The 26,730-nt window shown below is 46.3% G+C and overlaps 1 protein-coding gene and 1 pseudogene across 4 annotated transcripts in view; one reads left to right on the forward strand and one right to left on the reverse strand.

Moving 5' to 3' along the window:
• LOC144136553 (limbic system-associated membrane protein-like) overlaps positions 1-26,730 on the reverse strand; it is a 187,558-nt gene that overhangs the window by 3,509 nt on the left and 157,319 nt on the right. Inside the window, exons 2-10 of one of the 4 annotated variants that reach the window (XM_077668951.1) lie at positions 21,430-21,549; positions 18,738-18,947; positions 17,168-17,289; positions 15,554-15,595; positions 12,658-12,808; positions 10,717-10,995; positions 8,906-9,030; positions 7,578-7,779; positions 1,368-1,439 (exon numbers count right to left, since the gene is read on the reverse strand). In XM_077668951.1, coding sequence (XP_077525077.1) covers positions 1,368-1,439; positions 7,578-7,779; positions 8,906-9,030; positions 10,717-10,995; positions 12,658-12,808; positions 15,554-15,595; positions 17,168-17,289; positions 18,738-18,947; positions 21,430-21,549 — 1,323 coding nt within the window. The remainder of the gene's footprint in view (positions 1-1,367; positions 1,440-7,577; positions 7,780-8,905; positions 9,031-10,716; positions 10,996-12,657; positions 12,809-15,553; positions 15,596-17,167; positions 17,290-18,737; positions 18,948-21,429; positions 21,550-26,730) is intronic. The other 3 variants (XM_077668953.1, XM_077668952.1, XM_077668954.1) reach the window with 3 other exon arrangements.
• LOC144095774 (U2 spliceosomal RNA) lies at positions 9,686-9,839 on the forward strand (annotated as a pseudogene).

Consider the following 26,730-nt stretch of genomic DNA (forward strand, 5'->3'; position numbering starts at 1 on the left):
GCAAATGCGGAGAGAGAGAGAACGGACTTTTTTTTACCCGGACAAATCCGACAGGGGGCGTTGGGATCTTGTTAATGGTGGCATGTCAGGCATGCCGAACGTGCGTTTGTTACCATACGCTGCGGTACAAGGATATTGGTGAAAGATGGCTGACAAGTGCTGCCGCTATTGGCATCAGACACCACGAAAACAAATTATTGCTCCTTTTCTTTTACGTTTCAAGCGAAAACAACGATAGAATATTTCACGTATTTGGGCGTGACATACTCTCGTCTTTAGTGGCGTTTTCTTCAATTCAAATTTCTCAAATAAAGAGTCCCCCGCCGCGGTGGCTCAGTGGTTAGGGCGCTCGACTACTGATCCGGAGTTCCCGGGTTCGAACCCGACCGCGGCGGCTACGTTTTTATGGAGGAAAAACGCTAAGGCGCCCGTGTGCTGTGCGATGTCAGTGCACGTTAAAGATCCCCAGGTGGTCGAAATTATTCCGGAGCCCTCCACTACGGCACCACTTCTTCCTTTCTTCTTTCACTCCCTCCTTTATCCCTTCCCTTACGGCGCGGTTCAGGTGTCCAACGATATATGAGACAGATACTGCGCCATTTCCTTTCCCCCAAAAAACCAATTATTATCAAATAAAGAGTAGCATGTTTTGGTGGTCTCTGTGCACGTGAAAATGGCGACAGGATCGCCACAAAATAAGCATGATATACTTCTGTCGGACATTCAAAGGTGAACAATTTGTGCACGATGTGAACGATGAGTGAACAAAGGCAGGCGATGAAATTTTTCTGAAGCACATTTTTCTTGCTATTTCACTTCTCCAACTGCTAACGTGGCGCAGTAACAGCGGCGTATCACCAAGAAGGTGCGCTAGTGTGGTAAAGATAGGTTTACATCCAAAGAAAGCATCATCACTTCCAGTAACGTTGATGACGCCTTCGAATCACCAATAAGAATGTGCATAAAAATGACCTAGAACCTAAAACTAGGTTGTCATAGAATAACCAGCCTATACTTACTTATTTGGTACATGTCACAGATTCAATTAGTAAACCATGAATGGATTTATTTGCTGCCTTAGACCATGCAAACAACGAGATAATGATGTAAACTCAGAATTAAATAGTAATTAATAGGATGAAATTACACAATTCCTACTCTGTTCTTAAACAGGGAAACCAACTTTTCCGCTTATTTTTATACCAAGTACACTAATAGAACAGAAAGAAGACAGAGCGTGTGAAAGAAATAATGCAAATGAGACATGCATAATGACAAGGTGCAACAGGCATGTCAGGGTGCATGCTTCGGGTGGAGACTGGCATGCTAGGTCATGAACCAAAAGAAAAATCTTTCGGGGTCACTACCAGGGTCATTAGCTTGAAGACCAGTTTCAACCTCCTCGCTGGCTTTGGTACTCAATGGCTTTTTAGGGAGGGCTGCATTGGGTGGAAATCATAAATAAGCAAATGCTCTAGACCACCATGCAGCAAAATAATAACAATAAAAAACAATTTCCACAGCAACACAAGAGTAAGACTTGAAACGTTGAATACCACTCCCATAGCCTGCTCACCAACACACAAAATGAGAGCTATGCAATAGTTAGCAGTCGGGGAGCCAAGCAGCATGTGCCAGTGGCGGAGCAAAGCGCAGGAACTATGAAAAAGAGCTTAAGGAAAAAATGAGAACATCCCTTTAATCACCCTTTTTTTGTCATCCTGTTTCTATTAAATGCATGTATCAGATACACAACAACACCACTTAGAGCCTCGTCTTCAAACGGGCTATGCTGCGCAAATGAACTTAGGGGAATATGTAAAGGCCCCAAGATGGTTGTTACACAAATGGTTGCATTTGATAAAAGGCACAACGGTCACCACCTTAACATTGTAGGGTATTAATTCCAGCACCTATTTCTGTACAGAAAACCATGAAGAGCTGTATGCTAAATATATACGTACCCTGCATTTGCTCAAAAAAGGGACTTCAGAACGGTCGAAATAATTGGAGCTCTGGAAGCATTTCTAACCTTATTTACTGTCCTTTGTTGTTTCTGCATAATAGGTTGGCATTCTATAATTTCGGAAAGATCCTTGTTCTGGAATGCATCTGTTTTATAAAAGCATTGCATGTCAGTTAATCTACTCGGCGCGACTGCAGCAAAATAAAGCTGATAACAAAAAACTCGTTGACCTAAATCTCACTCAGAGTAGACCTATGATGTGAGCTGATTTCCTTGCAAGAGATACTTGGCCCCGGGACCCTGTTGACCATCTTGGTACCGCACTAACGTCGGACCGACAATACCGCCAAGATTATGGTTTACGGTTTACGGGGGATTAACGTCCCAAGGCGACTCAGGCTATGAGGGACGCTGTAGTGAAGGGCTCCGGTAATTTCGACCATCTGGGGTTCTCTAACGTGCGCTGACATCGCACAATACACTGGCCTGTAGAATTTGACCCCCATCAAAATTCGACCGCCACGGCCGGGATCGAATTAACCCGCGTCTTTCGGGTCAGCAGTCGAGTACCATAACCATTGAGCCACCGCGGCGGCTAATATACCGCCATTGACACACGTCGAAAGCATGGGCTTGAAGCAGCAACTTATCTGTTCTTGTCTGCCTCGATCGAGAATAAGGGGCAAGAGCAGGACGTTCATGCTTGCCACCCTCTCCTTGTCTGCGTCCTTCCTATTCGAATTTACTGGCAAAATGGCGGCAAGAGCGACTTGTTGAGGCCTGATCTGAATGTCCTTCTTAAATAAGAAGGGGAGTCTGGACATTTGCATTCATTTGCGTCATTTCTTTTTGAGCCTTCAATTGATCATTCTACATCGGAATACTTGCAGCGTTGACGTTCTTGCTGAGCAGGCGGTTGAGGAGAACTCAGCGTCGTATGCTACCCCTCTCGACAGCTTTTATAAAGCATGTCAGACGTCGTTCTATAAATGACGGGCGAGATTTTTTTTGTTCCTTTTATCGAGTTCCTCGAATTGTTTCGGCCTTCCTTTGGTATCTTTGTATTCTTTTCAATCTTTTCGAATAAAACACGATTATACTAGTTTGCTTAGGTTTCGGCCGAGGATTACTGCCATAAATATCGCACACTGTCATAATGACTGCACCTTTCAACTTCGTCATGACCACCTGCTTTGGGAAGTCTTATTTGCCCACATCTGCTTTTGCTGGAGCTGAACTCCTTTATTCAGCATTTTTTTAGCGTTATACTATGAATCTGCGCCATGCAATAGACATGGCCTCCACTTCTGCGATTTTGCTTATATGTTATCTTTTATCACGACCTGACCGGTGTATAAAAGCCTTATGGTCGCTTCGTGCAGCCAGATTCCTGAGCATAGTCGATGCAACAGCCCTAATAAAGGCCAGTGTTTCATTCTCCTATGTTCGCAACATCGCGAATCTCCGTCGCCAAGTAGCTGCTAGGTTTTCTCGCTAGCTTACATAGGCTCTCCGATGTAAAACCTGCTGTTCTATTTTGTCTACCGGCTTTCTAACGTTGATATAAATCCGGAGGTGTAATCATCGAAGACCTCTTCGCGTTACGTACGACCTGAACAGCAGAACATCTACAAATGCGATGCAACGTAGTTGAAGGTCCTCTTTTGTTTTATCTTTCAATGATGCTGACAAAACTGAGCGTTGTATAGCAAGTTGAAGCGCGAAGTCACCGGCACTAAGAAAACATAATTTAGTTATTTTTAATTTATTCGGCCTATGCCGCTTTCAAGAAGCTCTAAGCAAAGCTAGATCTCTCATAATTAAGGTCAATTTTAAAAATCTTCCCTCTTCTTTCTGATATCTGGGCTGCCAAAAGGCCTGAGGTTTCAGGTATAAAAGTTACCGTAACGTGAGATTTAAAAAAAGGCCCCTATAACATATTTCGCTAAATAGAAGAGGAACTCTCGCTGTTGAGACGCCAACCGAACACTTTATTCCAGCCCAGTGAATGAGCACACTACCCCTATTCTAGTTCACTGTAGCCCAGCCACTGCGTGTGGCTACTGCCATACACAATCTCCCCTGAAACATAGGAGAGTCTCTTTGGCGGAATTACACAGCGTCCACTCCTGGAGTGATGGTGCGAAGAGGCATCCACACAAGTCGCGTGTGATTTTCCCGGAGAACTTCCGTCCAGAGACGCCTCGTCTACGTCTGTCTCTGCATCTGTATACACAGATGCCTCGCTGTCTTCACCTCCTCTCCCAGACTTGGGAAAAGGAACAAGGTGGGTCCGATTGCGCCGCACGGTACCTTCTCCATTGTCCAAGATGTAGGACCGAGGCTCGTCTGCGGGCCTCCGCACGTTCCCTGTCCTCTTCAGGTCCGTGACCCAGACTTCATCCCCCCCAGAGGAGAATCGGAAGCTGACGCACGCCATGTCGCTTGTCGTAGTCTCGACGCTGCTGCGCACGTTATTCTCCTTCAAAATTCCGGAGTTTGGTGGCGTCTGGCAAGCGGGGAACCACCATTCCGGAAGTGACGGGAAGCTTTGTCCTCAACCACTTCCCCATCAGTAGTTCAGAGGGGCTGTAGCCGTTTTTGAGTGGTGTTGACCTGTAGGATAGCAGGGTAAGTTACGGGTCCTGAGACTTTTTCAATGAAGACTTGATGATTTTCACCACAGCTTTGGCGAGTCCGTTGCTCTGGTGGTAGTGTGGGCTAGAGGCAATATCTGTGAAGCCGTATTCATGAGCAAACCTGGTAAAGTTGGACGACGAAAACTGCGGACCATTGTCGGAGACCACCACCTCTGCGATACCGAAGGCGGGCGAAAATTGATTTGCAGTGTGTGCTTACTATTCCTGAAGTTAACTTTTCGAGCCGAACAAGTTCAGGATATCGGGAGTAGTAATCAGTCGCAATTAACCACCAATGGCTATTGAAAATGGACATGTCCATTGCAACGCGCTGCCATGGTCGAGGCGGAAACTCAGTGCTCTGCATATGTATTTTGCGGTTGCTGGTTGTCTTTATACAGTCTCGGCAGCTTTTCACGGTAGTCGTGACGTCTGATCGTCCTCTATACGGTGAGCTGTTGACGGTGCTCGTAGAAGGATCTCACCTCAAGGGGCAAATCTCGTCGGGAAGGCCATCTTTTGTGCAGAGTTCTCGGAGATACAAGCACACGCGATATGATTTTTGGGACTCTTTCAGCCACTCAAAGCAGTGCTGCTTGATGCGAAGGGTTGTCCTCACCTTCTTTGCGACGGCGCTGACGAAGGTTAGCACCTGCAAGTCTTTGATAACGGGCTTGCCGAGTAAGGGAGTGTGGACATCTTCCAGCACGTAGACGTCTTGGAGCATTTCACGTCCACGGTAGGCGAGTTGAAGACGCGCTACGCCCTTGGATGCGAGAGGCCTCCCATCAGGACCGTAGAGCTGCCAAGGAGCACACGACAACGGAGGCTGATGTTGGAGCATGGTTAGAGTCGTAGTTGGGAGGACAAATTCGTCGGCGCCTGTGTCGATCTTGAATTTGACAAGTTGGCCTTGCACGAGGATGGTTGTCTGCCATGTCGACGTATCGAAGGACGAGACGGTTCTGAGAAATGCACCTTCGCTGTCAGGTCCTGATGCTTCAACAATGGCAACCCGGCGTGACATGCAGACAGACGCGTAATGGCCCTTTTTGTGGCAGCCCCTGTATACCTGAGTCCGCGCTGGGCATAGTGAACGCGGGTGTCGTTCTTTCCCACACCAACGACACAATGTCGCAACGCTGTCAGCTGGACGCGGATGTGGCCTTGATTCAAAGTGCTCTCGGCGTCGTTGACGTGAGCAGCGTTCGTGGGATGCCTGACTTGCTGTCTGCCTGATGCAACTTTGTTGACGGTCAGCGTTTCGGGGTGAAGCTCCGCTTGCTACTGACGAACGCTTTCGGCCTGCTTGATACTCTCAAGGCCTTCTGAAGAGTTAGATCAGCGTTAAGTTGCAGTCTCGCTGACAATTTCTGGTCTTGAATGCCGACGACCAGTCTGTCTCGAACCAGTTCCTCTCGGAGGGTGCTGTACTCACAATGGTTGGAAAGCGTGTGAAGCGCAGTTACGAAGTCTTCCACGGATGCGCCGTCGTTTTGGACGCTCGTGTTGAAGCGTGCCCGTTCAAAAATGACGTTGCGCCGCGGTATGAAGTAGATGTCGAACTGCTTTAGGACGACTTTTAAGTTCTGAGCATTTTCACCGGAGTGTTTGAAGGCTCCGAAGACGTCCTCGGCTTGGTCGCCCATCAATTGTCGACTTGTTGCGACTCTGATTTGGCGCAGAGACCGGAAGCCGTGCAGAAACGCTCGATCCGCTTCCTCCATTTCGCCCAGTCGGCAGGAGTCGTAAAGCAGAAGGCCTCGGGCGGTTGAACGACGAGGGACGCCATGTACTGGCCGCGTAGTCGAGGCCGTAGACGCTGCTGTGACGTGTGCCACCTTATATGGGTATCCGAGTGAGAGGACGCAGCCCCGGTTGGGGTTACTGTGGAAATTGCGTTTCTTCTGACACCATGTTGCGACTCCAACCGGACAGCTTTATTCCAGCCCGGCGAATGAGCACACTACCCCTATTCTGGTTCACTGTAGCCCAGCCACTGCATGTGGCTACTGCCTACAACAGTGGCCACTTATCAGTGAAGACGGCGAAATCGCTGTACAGTCATGGACAGAAGTTTGCGGAATGCAGTTTCGCGGAAAAAAAAATTTCTGTGTTGCCCTGCTAGCTATTCAGGCGGTATTCTTCTCCCAAATGGAACACGCATGCCCCTCACGCTTCTATGCTTTTCATTCACCTGTTGTGCTTAACCGCTCTGCAATAAATTTTTTTCCGCGAATCCGCATCCTGCAAACTTTTGTCCATGACTGTACTCCTAGAAGCGAATGCCTCCGCGTGGTTTCAGTGGCTATGGCGCTCGGCTGCTGACCCGAAAGACGCGGGTTTTATCCCGGCCGCTGTGGTCGAATTTCGATGGAGGTGTGCTGTGCAATGTCAGTGCACGTTAAAGATCCACAGGTGGTCGAAATTATTCCGGAGCCCTCCACTACGACACCTCTTTCTTCCTTTCTTCTTTCACTCCCCCCTTTATCCCTTCCCTTACGGCGCGGTTCAGGTGTCGAACGATATATGAGACAGATACTGCGCCATTTTCTTTCCCCAAAAACCAATTATTATTATTAAATTCTAGAGGCCCGTGTAATGTGCGATGTCAGTGAACGTTAAAGAACCTCAGGTGGTCGAAATTTTCGGAGCCCTTCACTACGGCGTCCCTCATAGCCTGAGTCGCTTTGGGACAAGGAACCCCATAAACCATGAACTATGAATATAGAAGCGAGTCACTGCATGGCACCCTGACACCATGGACCATTGTAATACCAATAATGTCATTCGCTGGAAAGGGTTGTGTATTAGTTCCGCTTTTAAGCCCCATGCTAACAGGAATGTACAGAATGGTCAGCGAAGCCTTGCTGCATTTCGAAACCGAGTTCAAAAAAAAGAACAGCGCATGACACATTGGAAAGCTATCTAATTAGTCCAGCTTTTCAGCGTATCACTCCGACAGGGCTCACCGAATGCCGTGGTGAAGTCGAACTTGGTGAGGCCGCTCGTGCCCATGTCGTTGATGGCGACAGCGTGCGCCTCGTATCGTGTCTCGGGCTCGAGGTTGGTTATCAGGTATCCCGCAGAGTACTTCGATTCCCTCTTCGGGGCGTCGTGGGTGCGGCTTCGCGGTACCGTGATGTTCCGCCATTCGTCCACGTCTTGGGCGTGCTGCCGAAAAAATGACGTCATCTCAGTACAACTGTAAGTGCACCTTTCAGCTCAGTCCGTAAATGTGGTCTTTTTCTGAATAACTAAAATCGCTTTATACAGCATTTTCACGTACTTAAAAAAAGAAAAGTTCCAGCGTAACATAAATATTTGTTTGAGTGCGGTATGTTAATTCATTGATCAATTCTGTCATTAATCATAATAAAATAGACATAAAATCATCGCGAATTTCCGCCCCTTACGAAGAATGCATCTCTATTGCCATGAAGCTTTCAAGTAGAAGCTTTTGTTACCTTCAATAACTGTTACTGTGAATACTGTTTATACCAACAGCTTTCGGTGCCGGCTTGAAATACCTCAGGAAATCTTTGAACTTTTCGAGCAGTAAACGTGCTATCTCTGCCAGAAATTTGTCTCTTCGATGCTGAGAGTCTTTATTTTCAGTAAGCTAAGGGTTAAGTTTATATTGTAACAGACAGAGAGGGAACTGAGACTGAAACTGGGCTGCTTGATAGAAAGCAGTTCTTTGCGCAACGTATACTGTTACCGTCGTAAGCATTACACGGAAAACTCTCATGCACGCTTTGAAATGCTAAAGCAAAGACTGCAAGCGATGACATCACTGACGAAATGCTTGAAAATGCCGAAAACAAGCATGACCTTTCTCGCTCAGCAAAAAAGGCGCAGCAGGCAACGTTTGTGGAGATAACGGGCGGGTAACGTTTGTGGAGTAGAAAGTGCACGATCAGGGGTCACGACGTATGCGTGTAGGAAGGTGACATTAAATGTTATTTTCGGTGCTCAAATGCCCCATAAGGGCGCGAACATAGATAAACATCTTCCTGACCACACGCGGGCATCAGAAAAACGCCTGGTGAACTCGAAAACTAGCGAAGGAAGTAAACTGGACACAATTCCTGCACAGATGGACTGCAGTAATGTGGTGCACGTCCATCACTTTTTGAATGAAAATGGCACCATAATTCAGGCGTAGTAATCGTAGTCTAAAATATTATTTTAAAATCCACCTTGCTTAATGATGGCACAAATTAATTAATCTTGTGATTTGTATTATGAAGCGGGCTTTGTTCCCATCGGACAACAGTGCTAGAAAACGTGGGCGTACCTTTTCAGCCCGGACGTAGATGATGAACTTGCTGATGGGGTACGGAGCCACTGAGGACAGCGAGATGTGGTAGGCGGTCGAGTTGGGGCCCTCGATGCCCATGACAACCGGCTTGGTCGGCGCAGCTGCGTAGAGCAGAACACTTTCGGGTCAGACAAGTGGCGCATGGCGTGCTGTTCTGCTGACCTGCACTTGTTCGTTACATCTGCGGTCTACTGCCTAAGCGCGCTGATTGAGAACAGTGTTTAACCAGGGAAACACCAAGTTACCATGATTATTATTACCCGCCGCGGTGGCTCAGTGGTTAAGGCGCTCTTTTACTGAGCCGGAATACCTGAGTTCGAACCCGACCACGGCGGCCACGTTTCGATGGAGGCGAAACGCAAAAGGCGCCCGTGTGCTGTGCGATGCTGGTCGAAATTATTCCGGAGACCTCAACTACGGCACCTCTTTTCCTCTCTTTCTTCACTCCCTCTTTTATCCCTTCCCTTACAACGCGGTTTAGGTGTCCGCCGATATGTGAGACAGTTACTGCGTCATTCCTTTCCTCAGAAACCAACTTTCAATCTCATTTTACCATGATTATTAAGAGCGCGACAAGATCTCTGTGAATTCTAGTTCAGTTAATGTAAGACAAAACGCAATGTATTTGCACCACCTGCTAGCAATAGATATTCTCGTGTATGCGAAATTAATCTGATCAATTGTACGTATTTCGTGCGCGTAATAATAGGCGATACAGAAGTGTCTTGCAACGGCGACTGAGCCGAAGTTGTTTCGAACACTTCTATAGGAATGTCCGGACCCCGTTGAGTATCTGTTACGAGTCCAATTGGACTTATTTTTGGAAATGTGGCGGAGAGCTTGAAGGATGCTTCACTCCCGCCACCGGTTGGCCCGGTATTGCACTACCTCCGGGATCGGCCTTGTCTTTATCGCGTCTCTACTATCCTGTCTTTCTATCCCATCTTCCAACTCTCCTACTATCTGCACGTGGTAGCGATTGTGGCTCGGCTTGAGCCAGTGAGCAGGCCTGTGCATTTTCCTTTTCTTTCTTCCTGGCAACAACTTTTCTCTCTCTCTCGAACACTTCTCGGGGTACTTCGTTTTTATTTCTTCTTCCGTGAATCACGTTAATGTTTTTTTTTTTTTCAAGATCGCAGAGGCGGGTTTCTCTCGCTGTCTAATGGTTCTAGAGCGGTGCTGTTAACGCCCGTAGCATGCCGTGAAAGCACAAGGCAACACAGTCCGAATGCCACCACTCAGCGAACAGCCTCGCCGCACGCAGTCATTTCGGCATTCTCCAAAACCAGCGAAAAGCTTCCGTACCATGATGCGGCACAAACAGCTCCTTACAGATATCTAGAGTGCACTTTGAGTGCAAATGTTTGTCAGCATCATATATCACCTCCATCATTATGAGCCAGATTATGTCCTTTGTGGGACAAATGCTTCATCCGTTGATCTCTATTTAGCTCTGGCCTGCTCTGGACGCAGCTATTGCTGCAGCATTGCAACAGCACAGATCCTATGCGAGTGTAGCAGCTTCTGCAATTTTTCTTCACATTTTCTACGTACCAGTAGGTTTCGTGGCTGCTAGCAATAGGGACCGACGCTTTGCTGAACATCTCCTCTACGTCTTCGTATCTGAACAGGAGCTTTTATATTCAGTATAATAAGATACAAAGAGGCTGTTCATCCAGGCAACTGTGTGCGCTACATTCAGCCTGCGCCGAGAAGAGCTGTCCACTCGTCCTGGCTCACGCGTTTCGGGGATAGATATATATCATATAGTAATATGGGGCCCGTACCTTGCAGTTCGACGGTGTCCGCGGTGACGCCGAACTTGTTCTTGGACTCGCACGTGTAGTTCCCGTAGTCTCGCTCGGTGACGTGCTTGAAACGGGCCGTATAGTGGTTGCCAGCCGTGTAGAGGGACACGGACTCTCCGTGCATCAGCCACGAGCCATCGTTGCGCAGCCAGCGAGTCGTGCTGGGCGTATCCGAGTGCGTCACGCACAGCAGCTCGGCGTTCAGGCTGCCGCCCACGCCCGACGACCACCGCAGCGACGTGTTCACCGTCGGCTTGCCTGCGACACACGCCCACTCTCCCCATCACACCTGCGGCACAGTATCCGAGCACGCGCAAGCGGTGCATGCCCACACGTGTGTGCGGAGTGTGTTGTGGCATGCGTACCGGTTCGTGCATGTTGGATGAGCGTACGTGTGCGCATACTGTACGGTAGGGTCCACTGTTAAAGAGAACATGCCTTTGCGTGGCCATGCGCAGTAAGCACAGCCGGTAGCTCTTTCCCCGCACGCGCCTGTTGCCACCCATTCTCGCCCGGCTGTCGGCGGCAGCGCTTCGTGATGTTCCCCTTAACAGAGGACCGTACTCTACACGGTGACCATATTGCGCATGGCAGTAATGTGAACAGCTCTCATTGTGCAGGTATCATCACGCCGTCATAGCTTTCATTCTTCCTCACTGTTTTCGCATTACTATAAATAAGTGCATTCTAATATACGAGCCAGAAGGGTGTCCCTCCAATCAATGTATCTCTCCACTGTTTTTCTATCGTTCACTTTTGCGTTTCCTTCATGTCATGAAAAGAGCGGGCGCCCATTCGCCTGCTCTTTTCGTGACGTGTTTCTGGAGGGCGCTCAGTTGTTTGTGCAGCGCTGTGACATTACGAGTCGTTGAACTTTTTTAAATGCTTGTCGGCATACTTCTTCAGGATAGTCTGAAAACTAAACACTTTGACAGATTTCTCTGTCCGGTCGAGAGTAACTTAAACTTAAGTGGGCAAATTTTTCGTACATAGCCATATGTTTGTCTGGGATGGCGAACAAATTGAAAAGGCTCACCTAAAGTTTCATTTTGTCGTTTCCGACAAACGAATTTTTAGCTGCTTATAATCGACCTATAATATGATTTTAATACGTCTTTGCATAATGTATGCTACGGGTGAATTAAGTGGTTTAGTAAAATAGCTGTTATTTGCTGTCCAAAGTTTCTCTTCTTTTATTTTTTGAACAAGCTAGAAAACGAAATCTCTGTTCGTTGTCCTTTATCGGATCCATTGACCTTTCAGCAAATCATTCGCTTGTAAAATTGTCTGTCTACTTATTCATCCACTCATTAGTTCGCTCCTCTAATCACTGACCAACTTATGCCTTTTCAACTCGAGCCTGGCTGACTTCTTTACTGAGCATGTTATGCAATCGTATTTCCGCACGATAAGTTGCTGTGACTTTTTGTGGCAGTGCTCATCTCTCGTCCTATACTTCTGGCCGATAAAGACGTACGGGTGAGAGTGGTATGGACGGAAGCGCCTTTTAAAATGCAACCAGCCCTTATACGCTGACTGTGAGTGAGAATCTTGCTATCGTTTTACTCTAAGCATCCTTCCGATGGATGAATGATCCCAACAATGTGTTTCTGAGATTCGGTACAGATTAAGAACGAACTTGATATCGGGGCGCGACTAACTGTTTCTTTCGTGTCGCGATCGTTCCTGTACTAGCGTTCTTGATAAAAAAATATTTGCCTATGTTCGTTAACACTCCTGTGCAGCCTCCCAGCTTTCTCGGCTGTAGCTATTCGCTCTACAGATTACTCGTCGGCAGTAGTTCACCGTGTATCCGGGCTTAGTTTTCGGCACTATGGGCTGGGTGATACCACTTCATGTCCTCAACGGCGAGGCCAAAGAAAAGCTGTTCGCTTTCGGACATTGGGGAGCTCCTCTTACCGAGAACTTTCACGGTGATGTAGGCCACGACGGGTTTGCCGTAGCCGTTTGAGGCGGTGCACTCGTAAGTTCCCGAGTGCTTCGAGTCGGCAGCTTCGATGTCGATGCGGTTGTCTTGGACCAGCTTGTTCACATCAATGGAAGATTCGTTCTGAACGCGAGATGGGAAAAAGGCAAACGGATGATGTTGAAGACAAGGCATCTTCCATACGCTTACGCAACTGTCTATCACTTATTTTTTTCTTTCTTTTGTAAGTGAATAGATTACGTACTACAGGGTAAGAAACCCATGGGCAGTAAATAAAACTCAAGCATAACGTTCGGTATTAGTATGAACACTGCAAGGAACACTCCCTGTACCAAACGGCTTTCACGCTGAGTAGATCCAAGCCTTACTCGAATGTTATACAAGTCAGTGGGGTTCAAGAAATCAAAACGGAGAAAAGCACACCCATGCAAAAAACGCTGCACATCTCGGCAAAACATTCCAGCTGTAGAAGAAAAGCTTTAGCGAAGCTTTTGCCTTGATAGAGAACCACACGTTGGGTTTCTGCTAGCGGACAATGTAACTAGTACTCCTGACAAGACCACTTTCGACTATCTTTAACCTGTCAGACTGGTATTTCTTTTTATTTTGAGAGAGGCCTCGCCATTTTTGTGGAAAATATAAGTAACTTGGAGACCCTTGACCTGAAGTTCGGCTTCTCTGTGGGTGAAATGCTTGGTCAAATGGCCCACTTAAGTAATGGTGAGTGGTATGAGAAATAAAAGGATAAGTGACTGCGGTTTTTTAGCGAGAGCTACATTACGGTAGCATTTAGAGCCTTCAGCGTGGCGGCACCGCCACCCTGTGGCTGCGCCGCCACGCTGTCACGTGGTTTTTCACGTGCTGCGGAGCACCTGCCGGGGGCGCTGCGCCGTGGCTGATCACGTGGTGCCTCACGTGGTCGATCACGTGACCAAGTTTTACTCGGCCAGGTGTAGCTATCGCGTCACTCCAGGTTTAACCAAAGCTAAACCACCGCCAATTTTTTTTCGCCTCATTATCAGCGCGATCTGAATTACGAAGAATTAGACGCAACACATTTTCGTAACACTTTTTGGCCGGCTTGTTGGTTTATGGCTATCGTATGCGCGTTTACTTGAGGAATACAGAAAAGAAGGCGAAACTGTACATTGGCGCCACTCCCAACTTTAGCGTTCCGCCCCTGTCTTTGTGTCTTAAGGTCTTTTGTTCTGTCTTTGTTAAGTAATGACACATATACGCATCCTGAGCGTTGTATTAATTATGGCTGTCATATTAGTTTTGTGTTTATTGGCAGCACACGCTTCTTGAAGCCCTATGGCACCGTGTGCAACATGTTAGGCCTTTGATCAATGATGTACACAATCGGCTCATTTGCGAAGGGCAAACAAGGCTCTGCTAGGCCTACCATTGGAACGAGCTTGTGAAGATACTTTAGCCACCGCGGTAGTGTACGTGGCAAACATTTTTTTCACCTTTATTTAGCTATATTTTACTAGCTAAATGCTAACACATAACGATCGCATATTGCAGCCTAGCAATCTAAGAGGCATCGAAGCAAAAACATACTGCCAAGCGGGCAAAGCCTTCTAAGCCAGCCGTAATAGCCCAGACCAACATCCTTTACTGCGCATGTCACAACAGCTCACATGAGACCCAATGCAAAAAGGAAAACAAAATGAATTGTTTAACGCTTGTGGCTTCTCTTCGGTCAGGCACCATGTCGAAGAAAAAAACAACGTTATCATGTTCGTCATGCTGCAAGAAAACTAGAAGAAGCGCAGCAGACCATGTGCTCGCAAACGCTGCAACACAAAGGCCGCATAAAGCGCGATATTCAAAACGCAAGCCACAGCGTTCAACGATGACAAGCTGCAGTTGTGTTCACCACAAGAATATCGCTGTATAGGTGCTGCATCTTATTGGGTACGTCGGCAACATGTGAGAAGAACGCTAAACGTGTCCTTTTTTTTTTAGCTTGAACGCGCATCAAGCACAGTTCAAATTAACTGCGTATACCTTAGTTACTCGTTTCGACTGAAAGATGTGAACCGACACGAGGGGCTTCTTAAGAGGTTTTTGCTCAATGTATTTCTTACATTGAAAGCTGAGTGCGACGTTCAGCGTTCAGATATACATGTTCTTCAGCTTCACCCGAGGCACAAAACTTCGGGCCACAAAAAAACCTCAACAGTTAAGCCTTTGCATGGGACAGGAAGTCTGGCAGATACTGCTGAAGAGCAGTATGTCTACAGTACGCTAAGCAATAACAATAGATTATATTGTTACTGCGCCTCAGGAAAAAAATAACGCACGAGAAAAATACGAAGAAAACAATGTGGGCATATAAAATGTGAAACGCAAAATACCAAACAAAGAGCAAGAAATGAAACGAGACTTTGCGCGCGCAAAAAAAAAAAGAAAAGAAAAAGTGCATTACGGCGGCGGAAAAACAGCGCTCTACATTCAAGGGCACGTGCACTACGAAGCCTGGGTCTCCGGGCAAGGAAAGCGCAGAGCGGGTTCCGCCCATGGCGGCAACTCGCGTTCAATGAACAACAACCCACGTCTCGTCATGCCACTGCGAGAGACACGGCACACAGTTTCTTGTGAGTGAACGAAGGCACACACACACACGGCAGACACACACCACGACGCCTGGGACGCATGGTGGCGCGCAGGCTGTATCGATTCCATACAAGAAGGAGAGAGAAATAATAAATCTGCCAGGGAGCTTCGGGGGGCAGCAGGAGGATGTGAGAAAGGCCGGCCACAACAGGCAGCAAGATTCTATAGCGGGTAGCAAGAATTCTGCTTGCACACTCGTACTACGTTCGTTGCTTTCCGCTCTTAGAGGCAAAGGCCACTTACGGACCTCGACGACCGTGCCACATTTGAGGTGCTGATATGATCCTGTAAACATTCGGAAACAACATCCACACATTGAACAGGACTGGACGGACGAAAAGGTTCCACTGATGTGTACCTAACGTCCCTCCCGCCTAGTTTGTTTACGCTGACATCTCTTAATTGTATTGCACTGGAAGGATTGTAAGCGGAGCCGAGTTCAACACAGAAACGCACACATGCACACTTATCGATCTCAAAGACACGTAACCATTAGAGCGCCTTCCCTGGTGTGTGGTCCTGAATGCGACGTATGCAATGCAGTGACGTAGTGTGGTTCTGCGAGCCCGTGAGGTGTTGTGAATAATGGGACTCTCTGTGTGTCATAAATCAGTAGGCAGGAGATAAGTTCACAGCTAAGTGTTTCTAATTCTGGCCGATATTTTTGTGTCGAGGAAAAATTTTTTTATATATATCTGAGGACACAGGGGCACAAAGTAACTGAACGGTGCGACATAAACAAACAGTGGGCAAAGCTTCGCCCAGCCAGAGAAGAAAGGCGGCACGAAATGAACAAAACATAAAACACCAAGAAGGCAGAACAACACAAAGACGTAGCGTGAGTTCAAGCTTCACGTGGAGCAGGGAGGAAAAGTAGCTGAGAGGCACTCTTGCGGCTCGAGTCATTCATTCTGTTCACCTTTAGACAATCAAGCAATAGACGATCGACTTAGCGAGTCGCGTGTTTCGCATCGAGATTGATGAAAAGCGCAATATATGTGTTTAAAATATGGATGCGTCCGATTATTTTATCGATTGCGTCTTTTGGCCGTTGTCATCACATTAAAGAGAAGGGCTGCAATCGGGAAAACTCACGTATCAGGCAGTGTTGTAAAAAAAATGAAGTTTTATATTTTATGTTTAGCACAATAATAAATAATAAAAGCTGGAATAAAAGCCGTTGTAGCGACGGGAACTTCGAGTCGTTACGCTGATGGTTACCTGAAAAGTCTGACAACTTCATTTTATCGTTTCAACAAACACTTCCTACTGGAAACATCGTTCTGTGCACCAAATAGGCTCCGCTTACCAATTCAAAGCATGAACTCTTCCACGTATACTTAGACTGCACCGATATTGCAGTTATTCCTATTTTTTTCTGCGGAAGCTCTCTCGCGAAAAGAAAAAAAAAACAGGGAAAAGAGAAGATGTTGCAGGCAGTGCTCCGAAACTGTGCAGGAAACAGAACAGCCAAGCTGGCCGGACTAGCCGACCACAGTAGCCGACCACATACCGGGGCAGGACCGGGCTTTTGCTCGCTACAGTACGCACAATTGGCAAGGCGGGTACACCGATCAAGCAAAAACGAAAAAAAAAAGAAACAAAGCTACAAACAGCAACAGCAGCGGACAACGACATAAAGAAACAAACTGGCTACGCAAGACGCTGGCTCATTCATATTCGTAACACAGGGATATACGCTCTGCACGCGGTAGAGTGTCGCGCGCCGTCTTTCGCCTTAGCGTAAGACGTGGTTGCCTTACGACGGCTTGCACAGGGAGAGCTAGGCAGTCACGGAAGCTGTGGCGATAGAAATAAAGAGGTAAAAAAAAGAAGGGGAGAGGGTGTGTCGCTTACCATGTGTCGCCACGTGATAGTGGAGTCAGGCTTGCCGCTCGCCACGCATCCGATATACAGCGGCTCGCCTTTCATTACTGTCGCCTCGCCGCTTTCCGGAATCGTCGTCACCTTGGGGGGTCCTGCGTGACACCGCGGACACGAAGGAACGCGTTAGGAAACGCGCCCTGAGCGAATACGGGGAGCAGAAACTTTACACCGTGTTGCTCTTGAGGCTTTCCGCAAGCTGTGATGGAGACCCGTGTATCTCATGTCCTAAATGCGAATGCCGCGGTAGCAGTAGCGTGATTAGACTTTCAACTGTAACTGCGGCGGCTGCCTTTGAGGAGCGCCGCTACAACTTTATGCTGTAGGTCGAGAAAACGCGCGTCAGCTCTTGAAAAATAAGTATTTATAAAGCTATTTTGTCTGCTTTGCTTGACTTGTTTTATGTGACTAGTAAAATGACAAATCAGTACAATTTCGCCTATGAGAAAACTTCTAGGAAACGAAACACGGGCAGCAATATAACGCGTCTTAACAGACACGTACTGCTCTTGAGTGACCAGAGTCGGGTTTGGTAAGGTGAATAAGCGGGGCTAAATTGCTTTAAAAACACTCTTCAAGCTGTGTGGTTATGTCATAAAAAAGAGCACTCGAGGCATCCGTAAATAAGACATTTAAGAGCGCTATCTCAACCGGAGTAAATTAACAATTGCTGGTCATCCAAGCCGGTGCGCCAACGGCAGGTACCTTCTTATACTCTGCTATCTTCAAAACACCACATTTGCTTTTTTTTTAGTGTGGGCCTCTGTAAAGCTGTTTTTCAACACCTGAAAGCTCTCAGAATAGGATAAATTCGTTATAGAAATCGCCTACAGACACTCTGTAGACTTGTTATAGACTCTGTTACCTCATATAGGTACTTCTTTTTATCTATTCATAGTCTTTCTGTGTTCTTGTGAAGTTTGCGCTGTTTTCCTTTGTTATGAACAACCAACTAGCTCGAGATGCGTTTAAGTTCTTTGAGAAATATATATATATATATATATATATATATATATATATATATATGTGTGTGTGTGTGTGTGTGTGTGTGTGTGTGTGTGTGTGTGTGTGTGTGTGTGTGTGTGTGTGTGTGTGTGTGTGTGTGTGTGTGTGTGTGTGTGTGTGTAGAGAGAGCGAGAGAGGGAGAGAGAGAGAGAGAGACTCTATAAAGTGTCTATAGGATTTGTATTGCCTATAGGCTGTTCTCTAGGATTTGTATATAGACAGTATGTAATAGATTTTATAGACAAAATTATATGGGCAGTCTACAAACTGTCTAAAGAAATTCTTGCAACGGATGAAATCTTTCATTCCGCTCATGTCATGGCATCAGTTGTCGTCTCCACCTCTCCACTGTCACTTTCTTCATCGCGTGAACTGTCGAGTATAACTTAGAAATTTAAGGTTTTAAGGAAGCTACTGTGACAGGTGACGCTACAAACAGGACACGTGTCACCATGCCACTGTTTCTCTGCTCACGGGAACTTCGGCCGTGCGCCGACATGCTCGCTTTACTCGCTGGAGCTTCCACTCCCGCCGATACCTGGGAGGACGATCTTGTGCTGGATGGAGTTTGGCTCGATCTGGCTGTTGACCTTGCAGGTGTAGACTGCGTCGTCCGACGCCACGAGGCCGTTGATCTTGAGCTCACCCTCGTGCCCCAGGCTGAGCCGCGGGTCCGAGTCCACGCGGAAGCTCCCGGCGAACAGGATGTCTTTGTTCTTGATCCACACCTTGATAAACTCATCGTCGCCTGCGTAGGTGCACCAATGAATAACGCCACATTAAAGATTGCAAAGATCATAGCGGTCAGGAATGTCGATCGAGATGAAAGCGCGGGAACATTTACTAAACGACGACAAGACGACGGCGCTGCCAGCACTTTATCTACTGGTACATCGTAAATGATCCTGGTAGCGTCGAAAAGTACAACAGTGTGACTGTTTTGTGTTGGTCAAATATTAGGACATTGCTCTTATCTACTTTTGTGAAAGGGTAGAAATAAGGTTTATGATAACGTTTTCGTACCCTTAATTAAACATTATACAGCATGTGGGCAACTTTGGCTAAAATGGTAAATAACCCCGCAAGACCAGACCCATCAAATGTGATCCGCCACAACTTCAACACTTTGCAAGGATCATCGGACAACCAGGGCAGGCACTGGGATACACCAGGACTAATACATACAATTCACACTCACCTTCTAACGGATAGCATGGCTATAAAGGCAGCCACGAATGGTGCCATAAGGGATTGTGGAGAAAGGGATAGTGATAGTGATTGAGGGATAGTGGATGAAAGGGTTGAAATTTTTGGGATGCACATGCATTCTATTGCAGGCACCATCTCAGATATTTAACTATAAAAGACTGCTAGTTGAAAAGATAATTGCTGCACGTATAACGAGGAAAGTTATGAGGCACAATGGCTCAAAGTATTGGCAGTGTTACTTTATGATTAACTTAACATGATAATAACATTAGAATTTTTAATTTTGTGTTATAGTTAAGAAAACATTACAGAAACATTAGAATATTTAATGTTCTTTATAGTTGTGATTTTAACATTGAAATAATATTTCAAACGCAGCATTAGAATAATGTTTAGTTCGAGCGTTAAATTCATGTTGATCACGCAATATGTTATATTATTTCTTGATTCTAAACATTAGCATAACGTTCTAATGTAACATGTAACGTTGCTGCAGCTTACACAACAATTTCCTAGCAATAATATAATGTTCGGTGCAACCAGGGTTAGACATTCCAAGCTAAAAGAGGTAGCGCCATTTAACAAGCTTTTGTCCTTCGACGTTGACAACCAGCTTTGCGGGAACAGTGCAGTATGTTTTTTTAGACTTCCTAAATCGAAGATTTGAAACAGCTCGTTAGAGTTTAGCTCTGGTTGAACTTGAAAATGTGGAAAATTTTATCGCTTGAGATATACGTAAGTGTGGAAGTAAAACACAGGAGCGTTATGCGTAACGTTTGTAGAAATTAACAGCGCTGGGCTAGGCTCCGAGCAAATTTAGAATCAAGACGCATGTAAAAACACTCTAGTGAAGTAAATTTATAAAACTGATTTGTTGAAACAAAGTAGGTCGTTTAGAACAACTTGGTCACTGCACTCTTGACTCCTAAGAGAGCTTTTACTGCAGTTGTTGTGCACTACCTGAAAAGTTAAGAAAAAACATTCTGGACACAAGTTGTTCAATAAAAGGCGATAAACAACATTTACAGTGACACTCAAACTCTTATTCGCAGTTTTATACAGAGCGGACATCTGCACCAGAGTTCAGTTTCAAAGTTCGGCTGTGTACAGAACTTATTGGTCATTTCTGAATCGCCGTGTGTCGCGAGCGACTGCCCATTTCTCAAGAAATAATTAGTCACGTATCACACGTGTGAGAAGTTTGCGGTCCCGTGGGTGTTTGACGGGTGGAACATTCTTAGACACTCTTATAGATATGTACGAGCAACTGACAGGCAAGGTGAATGGTCCAATACTGTGCGGTTGTGAATGCCCAGCACCGCCCTTCTTGCTATGTCGAGCACTTGGACGCCACAGTGGCTTTGCTAATGGTCTGTGCATGTTTATTTGGGACTTTCTGATAGAACTGGTACATTGTAGTTAAGCGGACACATTCCCGTCTGCAGGTTATTATAGATGGGGAGTTACAAGCTACAAAGTTTGCCGAAGCACGCAATCGAACTCTCATCACTCTGTTCACATTTGTATAGCTGTGTTTGAGAGTAGTGCGATCAAACTGTGCATCATTATCACGCACTCTTTCTCCTGCGTTACGTCATCCTAACGATAAAATAGAGCTGAATCGATTTTTTAGCATACTGACCTTTGATTTAACCGCCGTCATATTATGTCCGTTATGTGGTCACTGCATCTAATATAGAAACAAAGTTGTGTCCTTTTCTGCTGAACAAAAGCTCTTATCTACCTCTTAATTATCGCTCACAATCAGGGTATAAATTATCACACTCACAGTCCCCCACACATTCGACGTGACACCAGTATCCCGGTCACACACACCATCAACAACAACAACAACATGGATATGTCCCTTTGCTGCCTGAAAATCAAGCTGGCAAATGTATTTTCCCCCCTCTTCCCAACTTCTCGACGACAGGCAGGAAGCTTCTGTTAAAAGCTACGATCTGTTAAGATTAGATCAATTTGACTTCACCGACTTGTTCCTGTAAAGCGTGCCAACCCACCTGACTGCACAATCCTGCAGGGGAGCGATACCGAGTCGCCAAGGTTGAGGAAGAAGGTCTGCTCTTTTGTCAAAAATTCCACTTTCCGGTCCTGTGCCACTTCCAGTTCCTGGTCTTGAGCTGTGCATCGGAAAAGAACATAGGCTGAAATTAGCATCGCCACAAAGAATGTCGTATATAGAAAAAATATAGAGTATAAAAAAACACGGAAGACGGAACGTTTCCACACTTCACAACAGCAGCTCATATTGCTCTAATGACCGACGAGCTGCTTTATGCATCAAGCATTACCAGAGTGGTGCTTAATTTTTCAGCAACGTCTCAGACCGACCGTGACGGTTCCTGCATCATTTGGCTGGGTTGCCCGCATTCAAAGTGAGCCCGAATAGGGACCAGTACTGTGGTAGTCAGATCAGTCTCCTTCTAGCGATCTACAAGCTAAGCCTGGCGTTACCACGCTAGATTCGCAGTTTAGAGATGTTGGAGGGGACATGGATTTTTATTCTTTGAACTAATAAAGAGAACAGTCTTCTTTTCTTTTCTGCAAAAGCTGCACGAAGAGGTGGAGAATGCAGAGAAAGGGCCAGAAAATGCCCCCCTCTTCGCCTAATTTGTCAAGGCTCCTTGTTTGTTAATGAATAATTGCACTCTTTAATCTCCTTGCAGCGAGGGCAGCGGCCCGAGCAGGCAGGATATTCGGCGAGCTTCCTTCATGCGAAAATTCGTCGTCAGAATAGCGCACGCGTTACGCCGCCATTCGATAAGAGAATTGATCGACTTTTTTGCGACCGATCTTTCCAAACAGACATGAAGAGAAAAATTCAGGTTCGAAGCTCTGATTGGAGCGTAACGTGTGTACGACTTTCGTCAACAAAATGTCGAAGACTAGCAACACAGTGGCGGCAAATTGCCATGCTGAAACCGTCATTACGTCAACGGCATCTGACTCTAGAAAAAAGTGTGAAACAATGCAATTAACTTCATCTTTTTTACTTTACTTGCATACCGGGTTACTGATTTGCAATTTGCTAATCAATGCTTCAAACAGTCCAGAAAATCGTTACAAAGTAACGTCAGCACAATAAAACAAGACAGTATTTCTCTGGGGAAACCGCAATAAAATGTTCTGGCTGAGCAACGTACAAATGAAAGTCAAATTTTTTCTTTGCGCAATTTATTCTATTCGTTAACTTTATTAACAAAAAAAGAAGAATACACTATGACGAACGATATTCACCAACAACCTTACAAACACGAGCTTAAAATTCTTTAAGACTCTCTAATGCGAAAGCCTTGAAAGTAAAATAAATGAAATGAAAAAGAAATAACGAATCGGTTACTGCCCTACAACCTTGAAAAAGTCTCGCAACACCGCCGGCCACGTCTGCCAAAGCCTATCAAATTAATAACGCCACCAGCATATCGATGCGAGGACGCCGGCGGAGCGCGCGCGTGTGCTGTCTTCGCAGCGGCCCGGACTCGACCACGCCCTCCTTATAGATGAGCGCAGCGCGTACGACACACGCGTCCCGCGCGGCAGCAACGTACCATTACGGGGAGAGACGCGTCCGAGAGGTCGTAAAATATTCATGGATGGAACGAACACCCACGTCGGAGACGAACGCGTCCGAGAGTTTGGGTACGAGCTCGCCAGGGCCCCGTCGGGAATGACGGGCACTGCTTCCTTTTACCGTCGTTTTGACTGACTTTTCTCTTTGTTTCTTCTTCTTTTCATCTTTCTTCTTTAGTCTTTTTCTTCCTTCAACCACCTCTCCTTGCTTCGTCTTTCTTTCTTTCTTTCTTTCTTTCTTTCTTTCTTTCTTTCTTTCTTTCTTTCTTTCTTTCTTTTTGTCCATTTCTCTATCTTCGTCTTTCACGCTGTTTGCCGCGTCCCACTCTTCCGCCGAGAGGAACACGTTGGCGGGGTATGGGAGAAGAAGCGAACGAGGTGGCCGGAAGCGAGTCATCAGACATGCAACTTAGCCGTAACAACATCTCGCGGAGTAAGTTCGCAGGATCAGGGGGCGAACCGCAGCGGTGCAAGAACTGGCTGGCACATATGCAAGTGCCACTTTGCGGAGGTTCAACTGCGACGGGAATTCCTCTGATACCGTCTGAATAATTCCGCGTGATATATGCGAGGCGAGAATGTTCCCTACCGGTGAGCCACCAACGTGGAAGATTTTTCGCGATTTTTTTTTCCTCTCTGCTTCCAGGCAAACAAGAATCTGCACTCCGAGAAAATTTACAGAAAAGTGAAAAAAATAAGTTAAAAGGATGAAATCGAAGCCCACGATCGCGTCTTGATGTATGCAAAATAAACTGCTGGGACGCCTCGTTCACCGCCGGTTTTGACAGTAAAAGAGGAAGGAAGCGCAGAAAACAGACTCAATTTGCTGATAATTATATAGATGTAAAGAAGACTTTTTTTCTTTAGAGTTGGTTTTACACTTGTGGGATTTGATTACTCAATGAAGACCACGTTTTAGAATATCGAAACAAAGCATTAAGGTCCTGAGGTGAGAGTAAGAGAGGGGTTGTACAAGGAAAGGCGGGGCGGTTACCCAGGAGAAGGTACTGGTTTGCTACCCTGCACTGGGGGAAAGGGAAGATGGGATATAAAGGGGTGAGAGAAGGAACAGATGAGCTAAAAATGAGTACCGCCAAGTAAGCAAACAAAGATTGCGTGCGGCAGAGTAGTAGCCTATCCCGCAGACGCGCCGAATAAAGGGCTTTACAGAATAATTAACTCTACGCTCTTTGAGGGGAGCTGTGGAAATAAAAACACCCGGCGTGTGCCCGAGCCTATCTCGCTTTCATTGACCTTCAATTACTGTTGATAAAGTCTCCGTTTCTTTTTATTTTTGTTCTTCAGCGAGAAGCTTGAAAGGTGATTAATATTTCCTTCCTCAGCACTGCGTAAAACGGAGGCTAGAATGCCTGTAATATAGTCCAGCGCCTTCAAGCTATGCAGGCACCATCGGGAGGAACAGAGAGGCATATGCGTTAATTAGCGAATTCTGATCGATCGCTTTCTGCATGCGCTGCACAGAGCAGCTATTTATAACACAAGCCACATAAAGCAGTGCTAGAAGAAAGGACCGGCATGAAGAGCTATGCCTATCGCAAGCATGATATATTATGCATCTAATTCATTAACATGATGAGATTTCAACGTCAATGCTGCCGAGCTTATTACACAGCACCGAACCTACATCTGCTGGCGTCTTGGCAAACAATCAGAAAGAGCACAGCCCCAATAAATTGGCCGCCATTTGGTTAACGCAATTACAGGCTCGCCGCAACTCTCAAAGATGTGTAAAAAAAAGCGCTAGCAAGCGAAAAAAAAATCGGCAGTAGAATGTAGCGTACGGTGCAAGATAAAGCCAGATAGTGCCTAGTTCGTTATCCAGGAAATCCGGGTAAACAGCCACTTCCGGCTGTCAGTATACAGGAACCAAAGGAAGAACATTCAGCTATAATGCACAGCAATAGCGACACATGCCGCACAGAGAGTAACGGAGGCGTCCTGCGTGGGCGTTTGTCTCAAGGCACAGTTTTGTTCGGTCGAGCACCGCAGCTCTGCTTAAAATGCGAGGCTATTCCGCTTACGCTGGCTCCGAACACCGAGCCTTGACATAGTTCGCCTTTTCCGCTCTCTAACATATTTCTGCTTTCCTTCTTCCTCAGCGAAAGTATTCCGCGCCTTGACTTTCTCTCAACCAGCCAGTTATACACGACTGCAAAGCGCATACTATGGCAACAGTGGCTCAGGGTTAAACTGAAAAGCAAAAGAGTGTGTAGGCGGATGCATAGCCGACACAGAGGATGCGAGGGACTCTGGGCGAGGAATGTGTTTCGTAAAGCGAAAGGCCTTTTTTGGTCTCACACTGTCACGACGCTTTGTTTCAGTATAACTTTTTTTTCTTTCGAACCGCAATGTAGTATACGTTGCATCCATAACCGATGGCGGTCGGGTCCTGATCGCCGTATAATTCATACTTCAATAGGGTGTGCATTGTTTAATGTATTCTGCAAGATGTTTCGGTCCCTGTCGAAAAGATATGCGCCAGTTTGTTGCCTTTCAATGCGCATATAAACTGCGTTGTGTCGTCTTGGCCTCGAGAAGACCGTTGAAAAGCGAAGCGTGCTGACAAAGAAAAACAGAATAAAAAGTCTCGAGCGTTAAATTCAAGCGCTATACTCGTTCTGTTCTTTTCTTGGTGCGCAGGTCTTGACCTTACATTTTTCGACGTCCTGGAAATTATTAATATCGAAGTCAGCTTGAAAACTTGATGCACTTGTTTCCAGCCCACCTCATTTCACAGTCGTCACATTTGTGACTTCTGTAATGAAGCGTTCGAGTATAAACCACTACTTTCATTTCACATTCTTTGTTGAAACCAAGAGACAGCATTCCCAGTAGTGCTGTGGGAGCTTTTGCCGGCCTTTGCGAAACGGAATAAGGGAATAATTACTCATCTGGCATCCATCCAAGCGCATCCATACGGATACAGAGGAAGGCTTCCACAGAAACTTCGTAGTGATGGAGGCTTATCGTGTTATGTATGCCACGCGTAGAAAATTATTAGAGGTTTAGTACGCGTTTATACGTACCACCAGCGTCGACCCAGAGCACGACCGCAAAGGTGTATACGCCAAAACAAGAGCACAGCTCAGAAATAGTGCTGTTGGAGAAAAAATACACAAAATACTTGCGCGCAGTGTTATTCACGCCATCAAATTGGCGATCAAATGTACTAACAATCGGTCGGTCTAGAGTAAGATCGTCTTGTCTTGCTACTCTCATTTTAACTGTCTTGCTCGCGTTTCATTCTACGCTGACAGTTCATCACATCACTCAAAGGTCGCTGCACACCTGCTCATCAGGTGGTACCGTGACCACCCTACTGAAACGCGGACACCCGCTTAAAGGTGATTCTACATCTGCTTATCAAGCGGTGACGTCACCTATGTTATTGGGCCCGGACACATGCGAACGCTAGCGCGAGAAGTCTAAAATCCTACAATGCATAGCTGCATTAATACTGCGGACGAGACGGATTGGCATTCTTTTCCGTGGTGTCTGCCCGTCGTCGTATATAGGGATGTTGTACCAGTTATGGTGCAACGCCAAAATTTCATACTCGAGCACTTGGCATATTCTCGTCAGACGGCATCAGTATGAATCCTCCGTCCGAGAGTAGTGGAAGTGGTTGCTAAATGGTTTCCCATGCAGACGACACGATGTCCTGCCTCGTCCGACAATCATTAACTTTTTTCCACGGCAGAATAATTAAG

This window comes from Amblyomma americanum, chromosome 6 (genome assembly GCF_052857255.1).
Source record: "Amblyomma americanum isolate KBUSLIRL-KWMA chromosome 6, ASM5285725v1, whole genome shotgun sequence".
In the NCBI taxonomy this organism is placed as follows: Eukaryota; Metazoa; Arthropoda; class Arachnida; order Ixodida; family Ixodidae; genus Amblyomma; species Amblyomma americanum.